Here is a 10425-nt window from a genome sequence, read left to right as displayed (position 1 = left end):
TCTCCTCGCTTTCTCTCTCTCTCTCTCTCTCTCTCTCTCTCTCCTCGCGTTCTCTCTCTCTCTCTCTCTCTCTCTCCTCGCTTTCTCTCGCTCTCTCCTCGCTTTCTCAGAATCCGTCAACACGGAAAGTCCCTGTTTGAAAAACTACCTGCGGTTCCAATGCGGTGGACTCGTTTCACGGCTGTTTTTATTTTTCATGCTCACCCGTCTCTGTTAATCATTAAAGTGGCTTGTCGGACACGTCATTATGGTGGTTATGGAACCATAAAGAGAGGAAGTGAGAAAAAATAACTATTATGCTATTACTTAAAAGGGACAGTTCCTGAGGCATTTAAAATACTATTTTTAAATACATTTTTTATATGTTTTGTTAAGTCTGTGGACAGTTTTTTTTTATTCTCTATTGAAACATATCACACATTGTGATTGCAGCACAATCCATTGTGCAGACATTTTTTTGAGAGAGTGAAACACTCACTGTGAGAAACAGTGTTTATGTAGTGTTTTAATAATATTTTTTTATTCAGTTTTTCTCTAAATGTTCTTTTATCAGAGAAGATAGTTCTTGTAATCCTACTCATGATGAATTTCAGTATTTTGCTCAATAAACTTTAAATTGTTAAACCGTTTATGCAATATTACGTCTGTGGTGTTACTTCAAAAAATATCTGAAATTTCTTTCCTTCAGAGCCATTTGATCATATAATTTAATGTTTTTAGACTGTAAAGTGGTTGTAATATTTTAGAATAAAGACTATAAAAGTAGCACAGACCATTTTTCCTGCCCTTTTTTATGTATATACACATTTTTTAAAAAACGAAACAATTCTTCTTTGGCAAAAATAGGGGCCAAGATGAACAATTAAGCATTTCTTTTGAAAAAATTAATTTAAATGATCAATGCAACTGAGTCCTTACAGTAATTTTTGTATTTATTAATTATTACCTAAAGTTGCATATCCCTGCTCATTTTAGAACAAACCAAAATTTTACTTCAAATATTGGTAACACCATAGACATAAGTGGTTGTTTCACCAGTTTTTGATTCAAATTATTTAAAAATCTAAATGTTATTAAGCTTCAGTTTTAATTGATATATAATATTAAACTAATTTTAAATGCATAGCATTACATTTTATTAAAAGAAAACAAACAAACATTTTTAAAATTTCTGCCTCTCATTTGCCACCCCAATTGAAGAATAAAGTCGTGACGTATTGTCAAGTATGGTGACCCATACTCGAAATTGGTGCTCTGCGTTTAACCCATCCAAGTGCACACACACAGCAGTGAGTAGTGAACAAATGCACACACACACACACCGTGAACACACACCCGGAGCAGTGGGCAGCCATGCTGCGGCGCCCGGGGAGCAGTTGGGGGTTCGGTGCCTTGCTCAAGGGCACCTCAGTCGTGGTATTGAGGGTGGAGAGAGCGCTGGACATTCACTCCCCCCACCTACAATTCCTGCCGGCCGGGGACTCGAACCCGCAACCTTTCTATTACGAGTCCGACTCTCTAACCATTAGGCCACGACTTCCCCAAAAATGAGTAATAGCATAAGAATGACCCTTATGCTATTACTTAAAAGGGACAGTTCCTGAGGTATTTAAAATACTCTTCATCGTGTTTTCCTGTTTTGATTATCATGCATTGCCTTATTTAAAGAAGGCTATACTGTGGATAAGTAATAATACTTTATTATTATTGATATAATGATAACAGTAAAACTAGGCTATATATTGATTCTTGTGTATTAGCATTACTCAATAAACTCAAGCCTTTGTGCAAACCAGTGAACTTTTTCATTTAATGAGATTTTGACCAAAACGTGGTTCTTCTGGTGATGAATAACACAGAAACCATGCAGTGAGACACTCTGCTGTGTCATTTATTCTCTGTAGAACTCATCTTTTTTCAATCTCTGACCTTCATGCTTGGAATATTTGCTTATATAATTGTCTAAAGCAGTGGTTGGCGGAACTCATGCCAACAGCCCGCAATATAACTGCATATTTAGCAAGAATTCACGTGTTAAACATATTTAGCTAGCTTGATAGAAAAGGATCACTCAAATCAGAAAGAATGTGAAGGCATGCAGTTCTCAAAGAATTAGTTTTTTCCTATAGGCCTACTAAATATTTTCAGCTGAAGGCATGATTTAAACAAGTACTAGGCTATAACACTTATTCACACGCAATTGCTTTCTCAATAATGCATTCAAACAAATGTAATGACTTTAAATGACTGTCCTACTACAGGATTTAACACAGAGTAACAGCTCACTACCAGTTACAAAAGACACTGTAACAGTCTGTCAGGCCATTGTAGTTGTATTTGTTATCAATTAATTTCTTAAATTATCCTTTGACTATATTCTGGCCCGCCATCTAGAAAATGTTTTTTGGCCCGATGCCAAACTTACTTGCCGACCCCTGGTCTAAAGACTTAATGTTTCACTTAAGCACCATCCACTCGCCTAGTGAGGTATTGATCTTGTTAATCATATGAGCATTATTTAATTTCAAGAGAAAGTGGAAAAACCCTCAGAAGACCCTTGCATATGCTCACTACTCAAACAGGAATCTCCCATTCAAATAGCAAGCTGCGTAGAAAGCCACACAAACTTCATAGTCAGACTATATAGTCATAGAGCTTACTTATTTCCTTACTGTACAGCGGGTGCCCGAGGTATTTTTTCTCTTAAACCTGTAAATGTCACTGCGTTGCCAAATATTAATTTCGAAAGCCACAAATAATTGCTGATAAATGATGAGTGAATGATGGTCTTTAAAACATTATGAGATGATACATACTGTCTGAACTGAGCCAAATCAGAAGACAGCCGATTAGATGATAAGAGAGTGCGGGAAAGAGAGCAAGGGAGATCATTTTTGCTAAAAGGGCAGTCAGGGGGGTTTCAATATCTGGTTGAAGGGATTAATGACTTGGGTAAAACTATTCACCTCTACAAGGGACATTCTTCACCTCAAATCAATTACTCTGTAATAGGAGAGCAGGGCTAGGCTGGCCTGTTTTTCATTAAACAGCAATCACATGAGGGACCAGTGCATCAAAATGACTGCAGCAGGTGGCTGGTGAGGGGCCCTTTTTCCTTTCTATGGAAAAGAAGATGTTTGTACCCTCATGAATCACTGTGAGAAGATGCAGTTCAATAATACAGAAACCTCATGATGCAAAAGCTTAAAATGCGATGGGCCTTATCGATCAGGCTGGTCGGGAGGCCCCAAGCGGTGTCTTGTTTGCTGGAAACAGAGAGGCGAGGTATAGAGCAGCATCTTCTGTAAATCTGTCTGGGTGGAAGACAAGTATGGGCGTTAAGGATATTGGGGAATGGAGATAAGGAGCCAGATGTGTTTATGACTTGCTGAGTGCTGAATATCTGAAGCGTTCCATCAGCACGCCTCTCACTTCTGATGCATCCCTCACTTGGTTTTCATCCTGAGTTCTGCTGAGTAGATGCACATCATTCTAACACTTCCTGAAACACAGATACTGATACTGTTCTAGGAATTCAGACCTGCAGAGTCATTCTTTACCACATAATAGATAAGACATGACTGAATCTCACAAACAGTCATGAATACACACACATACAGTACATATATGATTACGTATATGATTATAATATTGTGAAATTTTAAATTTGATTATAATAAGAACCATTAGTAATAACTGAGCAGCAAATCAGCATAATAGAATGATTTGTGAAGGATCATGTGACACTGAAGATTTGGATACTGACAATTCAGCTTTGCATCAAAGGAAGAAATTACATTTTGAAATATATTACAATATAAAAGTTATTTTATAATGTAAAAATATTCCATCATTTTAACTACATTTTTGATCAGATAAATGCAGCTTTGGTTAGTATAAATGAGGCTTCTATCGAAAACGGTAAAAAATCAGTTTGCAAAGCCCAAACGTTTGAACAGTTGGGGATAGTTAATCAATATTTTATAACCATTAAAAAGCATGAACAGAGATGAAAAATGAATCAAAAGAGTATAAAACCTTTGCATATTGGATTTTTTAGTGCTGTTGCACTAAAGTTTTTGCTATTATTGTTTTACAAGATGTATTGGCAGACACTCTTGAATTTTTATAGAATTTGGTGTGAAATGTCCCTTTTGCAGAGCTAGTAACCTTTTCGGAAATTATTGTTCTATTACTAAGGGACTTTGCATGAATTGCGTGAGGAGGGTGAACTAAATAATACACAGTAACACAGTCCTAGTGGTGTCACAATTTTAAGAAATATAATTTAAAAAAATTTAACAGTGACTTGAATATCAGCTCAACAAATATGGCCAATGTGAATTTTTTTGGCATTATTTAATTGTTGAATACAATCAAAAAGGCCAATATCTGAAAATCCCAAGAATGTGACAGTTCAGCTTATTTTACACTACCTGCTGGTTACTTTTCATGTTAGGTTCATTTTTTGTTACTTAATAGCAACATTAAGCACATCTAATACAAACATGCAACCATTGCAAACCACTATTTAAACTGATTGCAAAGACACTATTTAAACTTATTGACACATTATTTTCCTTTTTTGATATTGTGCAGTTGCTTTGACACAATTTGCATTGTAAAAAGCGCTATATAAATAAAGGTGACTTGACTTGACTTGACATTTGAGTCACTAATGCTTTGTAATGGGACACAAAATTACATCCAGTCTTATATCTAAGGATTTATGTAGTTATATTAGGAAATACAAAAATAATGTTAAAAAAGGAGTCTGCTGTCATCTAATGAAAATGAATGTTACATGATTGCTGGATATTAACCATTTTCCTCTCCATTCTGAAGGAGAGTCACAGAAAAAGGCAAAATCTCTCCTTTCCTCCATTTAATGTCATGCATTTTCACGACATTCCCGAAACATTAATCATTCGAGAGCCTCATTATGCAATCTAGGCCTGAGATTGGCATATATGCAAATATTTAAAAGTAAGGCAAATGCAATAGTCATAATATTCACATAACAAAGCTTTGCCTAGGGATCTATTCTTGGCCTACCTAGTAAATTACCAGCTGACCTCAGCTGACATTCACTCCCAACTGCTAAGGTGGAAGCAGTTTACTTCTTCTGTCAGGAGAAACGATCCAGTCACACTGCAAGCGAGTATGTTAGAAACTGTGGATGTTTATTAAATGTCACTCTGAACATTAAACACATTTTAATGATCAACAAAAAATACTGCTAATACAAGACTTAAAATGGAACATGGGTCCATCGTAATTCCTAAAATGTAGCAGAGCATACCAAATGTTAATAGCGTACAGTAGATCTGCATTCTTCCATAGCTCGTCAGAAAGAATGGGTTTGTAGGTTCGAGGGGATGTCAGGGAGAGCAGGATGTGTAAAGAAAGGAAAACGTCCTCTTGTCATCCTTGGGTGTTGTTATACTGCAAGACATGCTCAATTTCACGGTTAAATTATTTACACGGATGACTGGCAAGCGCTGTCAGCAGACAGGTGTAGTTTGAGGGGCCATCGGCAGGGGTTCCTGAGTTCCAAGAAGTTCACAGAAAGCAACTGAGGCCACGAACTAAAGATCTGTCATTCCCCAAAAGCAGTAGCTGTCGCACGTTCTCTCCTTTGGTGCAACAAAACCAATCTCAGTCCGTATCTTACATTTATCAGTTTCTTACCCGAAAAGAACAACATTTCTTTTAAAAATACCTGCGGAGAGCAAGAAAAACATGGCGGGATGAGGTGAGGTGATGTTTTTTATTGGCGTATTCTCTTTGTTTTGAATGTGCATGCTAGTACATCAGGACAACTGGATCATTGAAAGCCCTCCTACGGTTTCCAGAGAGAATTGACTGTGAAACTCAATCTACATAGCGGCGTTCATCTTAAACAATTTCACCTCACAGAAACGCCTGCGGTTCTCTTTATTGAGCAAGAATGTGTCACAAACTTGATCAAAACGCATCAGTTTGGTTGGGCTGTGACAGCTGTTCGCTCTGTTGTAGTTTTGAGCTCCTCTGATGGTGGCGAATTGGTTTTTCAGTAGGGGTTGGCATTGCAGTATATACTGTGAATTGCCCATTGAATCGTGAATGAAGAATAAAGCAGGCTGATGTTGAAATACTTTGCATTTTTTAAATAATCTGAGAGATTAGTTATCCTTTGATTCATAAAACTATTTTTGTAAATTCCTTCCGATGTAGATATAAAAGGCATTGTAAAACGTTTTGAAACAGAAATGAGTATTTCGATTTTGCTGTTTAAAGTGCAGACAATGTTCAGGATAATCAAAGTACAGTCACAACAAATATAAAGATACAAATAAACTTATGAAACATTCTAAACACTGGGCTAGTTAACGTGGCAGGATAAATTACATTAGTATACAAATAAAACAGCAGGTTGACATGTTGAAAATCGTACAATCAAGACTAACACAAAGACTCATGAAACACATGTAAATGGGTAAAAGGACATTGCAAGTTGATTGTTTGGAAAATTGACATATGCTCATTGTTAGTGCCATAAATGAAAAAAGAGAGAAATTAGTGAATCAAGCCTGCATAGATTTAAAAAAAAAAACAAAAAAAACAATACAAACGCAAATTGTTAAAACGCAAATCAGTAAAACAAGTTATACACATTCATGATGCTATACAACAGTTAAATAAATTTAGATTTAGTATTGCCAGACACTTTTTTTGCTCCACCAATGAAAACAACGTCAAAACAGAACCGTTGCACACCTCTGAGCAACTAACAAATAGTGGGGTTTCTTCCTTAATGATTCATAATTTTGAATAAATCGGTAAATGATTCAGCGATTGACGTATAAATAATCACTCTTTCGTTCTGAATGAACCAACATATTTATGAATAAATCAGGCAAGTAAATGATTCAATGGTTCACTCATAAAACAGCCTTTTGCTTAGTTTCCAAATGAATCTGTTTTTTGAACATGATTCACTCGTTAATTGCCACCTACTAGTGTAATGATGTAACATCTGAAGTCGCTGAAGAATCCCCACTAAAGAGGTCAAGAACTAACTGTTGTATAAATATATATATCTCTCTCTTTTGATGTTCATTTCACACTTTTAAGAGCCTCAAAAACAAACCAAGCACTGGTGTTTTTACCAGTCTGTTTATTATAGGCCTAATATGCATGCTTTAAATGTCCAAATACAATTTGAATCCTAACCCAAGTTCAATTCTCAGATCTTCTCCAAGTGCAAGCCTTAAAGCTCTGTCAATCCATCTCATTGTGATTTCTGGTGAATCTGACCTACTGTGCATAAGATAAAATCCAACACTCTTCTATCCGGCAGTAACACCAAAGGGTTATTGTGTTTTCTGGGAGACGTTCAGCTTCTCCATTGATAAAACCTTCCACCGACTGACCTGTCAAGAGTGAAAAATGCGCCTGTTGTGGCCCATCACTCTGAAAGCCACCACTGTGACACATATTCTCTTTGAGCATCCCTGGTGGTCAATAACTTATTTACTCGACATGTGGGAAAATCTAGTTACCTCCCAGATATTACAGCAGGGGCTGGACACACCAATAGCAACTTTGTCATGTTTAACCACGAGTTATTGATTAAGCAATGAACGAAAATAACATAGGACAAGCTGCCTCTCTTTCGGATGTCTGAAGAGATAAAAGTCTTTATTTTTATGAAAAGCTACACGTTCTTGCTAAATTTCACAGCTACAGAAGTTCATTTTTTTCTTTTTTCTTTTTTTTTTTAGACAACAACTATCAATTTTTTTTCCATTAGTACATTTTTGACAATACCTGCAATGTTTCGTAATAATATTCAGAGATGTGAACAGTAGATCAGGAGAAAAACATCGGCCCATTGGGCGTTAGCATAAACACTACAAGATGGTGGGAAAACAGTGTTTGAAAGATGGATAGAAACAGAAACATGAGAAAGAAGCTGTCGCCGGAAAGTTGCGTTTCTGCATCGAGTGTCTCTAACACCTACAACCTTTGAGCTCTTCTAGTTGAGTTTTCCAGTTCTCGCTCATTTATTCTCCTCTTTGGTTGGCCTGATCTTCATCTCGGTGAACTTCAGCGAGTACTGCCAACCGGTCCAGGATGACCACTCGATGCCGTCGGCATACGAGGTGTGCTGGCCGCGCAGGTACTGTCCGTTGAGGTTGGAGGTATGGCAGTTGCGGTACCACCAGGCGCCGTGGTAGAAGGATGCGCAGTTATTCTCAGAGTGGTCGTTGTCCTTGTCCTTAGTGGTGAATTTCATCCCGTTGTGTTTGAGCAGCGAGTCGCCTGCAGCGTCGGATCAATGCGTGATGGAAAGAAAGATTGAGAAAGACAGAGGATGGGTGCACGAGTGAGCATGTGAGAGACAGGGATGGCGAGAAAAAGAGACAGAAACAAAAGAACAAGTGAGTCACTCAACTGCAACGTCTTTGTTTATCTGTGTCATGGAAAGTTTAGATTACTGCAGTAAAACAGTACACAGTTTCAATAAAAAGCAGAAGTTTTCTTCCAAAACATAGTGAGCTACCTTGCTTTACATCCTAAATCAAAATCAAATGGAACCTCAAAAAAAGTGTAAAAATAAAGTACTGGAAAAACATTTTTGTTGTTTTTTTAAGATACTTTTTCCTCCAAAAATTGATTGCTAAATTTTTTTGTAACTGACATTAAGGCTGAAAACTAACCAGTAAAATTGATAATAATCAAGTGAATAAAAAGCAAGTAAGTTTGTGTTGAACTTCACAGATTTCACAAACATGTACAATTTAATGATTTTTTTAGTGGTTATCTTTCTTTTTATAATGTAGTTAATACACTTCCATTCAAAAATTTGAAGTCAGTAAGATTTTTTCTTTAAAATCAGTAATACATTCAGCAAGGATTCAATAAATTGATTAAAAGTGACGGTAAAACCTTAACACTGAAATAATAATAGTTACAACAATAATGCTGTTCTTTTTAACTTTACTGTATATTCATCAAAGTATCCTGAAAAAATTACTTTCCACAAAAATATTAAGCAGCACATTAATAATATTAGCAATATTAGCATATAAGAATGATTTCTGAAGACTCATGTGACACTGGAGACTGGAGTAATGATACTAAAAAATAAGCATACCATTCCAGGAATATATTACATTTTAATATATATTAAAATAGAAAAGAGTCATTTAAAATTGTCAAAAATATTTCACAACATTACAGTTCTTTTCTGTATATTTGATAAGCTAAATCCTGTCTTGGTGAGCATAAAGACTTAAACATAAAAAAAAAAAATCATCATCTTCGTCACCTTAAACTTTTGAATTACAGTGAATTTTAAAACATTAATCCTACATTAGTGGATTTACATTTGCTTTTTATAGCCTTCAATTCATAAAATCCAATTGCTTAGAATAGCAATGCTAAAACACTGCTTATAGGCTCATATATCGAGCAGCAAAACATCATTTGGAAATTTCACAATCACCTTAGTGTGTTTATATCTGCATACTGAGATTGCTAGCTCTGCTAGTGAAGAGAGAGACAGAAACCAAAGAGTGGAGCGTGTTAATGCGTTGCCGCTAATGTGCCCTTATTAAGCTCTGTGATGTATGTTTCTGGGACATAATGTTGCAGTGTGCAGCTAGGCTAATATAATCCCAGTTTCCTGACTCCATACCGCCCGGCTCCGTTGGGCCCGGCCTTGCTGACAAGATCAACCTTTTATTGCCAGCCTTGCAGTAAAACCCGTCTCCTGTCCTCTTCCTCTGACTCTAATTCCACTCTGCTGCAACATGAATCGTGATAGCCGTTTTATTGGGACAAAGGAGATCCAATTGATGCCGTTATGTCATATTGTAAAGTCTGTTACACATCATAAACTCGTTTCGGTTGCCTCACAGATTCATCATTGTGGTCTAGCAGATGACGAATCAGCAGAATGATGGTGGTATAAAATGACAGCACCTGGACTGTGAAAGGAGAGCCAATGAACAGATGCAGAGACGTTGCCTGCAGAAACATGACACATCAGCTGGCTTTACCTGGTTTTTAGCATGTCAAAGAAGGTCATTTATGATCTTTGGCTGTCTGTTTTTTTTTGGCTGGTTTAAAGGGATATTTCACCAAAAAAACCATTCTGTTTTATACACCAAACCACTTGAAAACTAAAACAGACCAGCCTAATATCTGGAATATCTGGAAACTAGCTAACATGTCAGGATGGTTTAAAAGGAAAGCTGCTTGAAGGAAATCCTTGACTCTCTATATATGAACAAATCTCAACAAGCTGCCTCTGCAATAGTAGTATGTTGTAATATTCATAAAGTGTTACATTTCAAAGAATACCCAATCATACAAACGACGCTAGAAAACTCATTTGCTAGAACGAGATGATTAATCATTGCAGTAAATTGCAGA

The 10425-nt window shown here is 36.6% G+C and overlaps 1 protein-coding gene across 1 annotated transcript in view; it reads right to left on the bottom strand.

Annotated features, from left to right (window-relative positions):
• Positions 1–7648: 7648 nt before the first annotated feature.
• LOC306849376 (fibrinogen C domain-containing protein 1-like) overlaps positions 7649–10425 on the bottom strand; it is a 113819-nt gene continuing 111042 nt past the window's right edge. The window contains exon 8 of the mRNA XM_079384340.1: positions 7649–8307. Coding sequence (XP_079240466.1) covers positions 8045–8307 — 263 coding nt within the window. The 3' untranslated portion in view covers positions 7649–8044. The remainder of the gene's footprint in view (positions 8308–10425) is intronic.

Source organism: Barbus barbus (genome assembly GCF_936440315.1).
Source record: "Barbus barbus genome assembly, chromosome: 29".
In the NCBI taxonomy this organism is placed as follows: domain Eukaryota; kingdom Metazoa; phylum Chordata; class Actinopteri; order Cypriniformes; family Cyprinidae; genus Barbus; species Barbus barbus.
The sequence above is the reverse complement of the archived record's forward strand: the minus strand, read 5'-3'. Positions and strand labels throughout refer to the sequence as shown.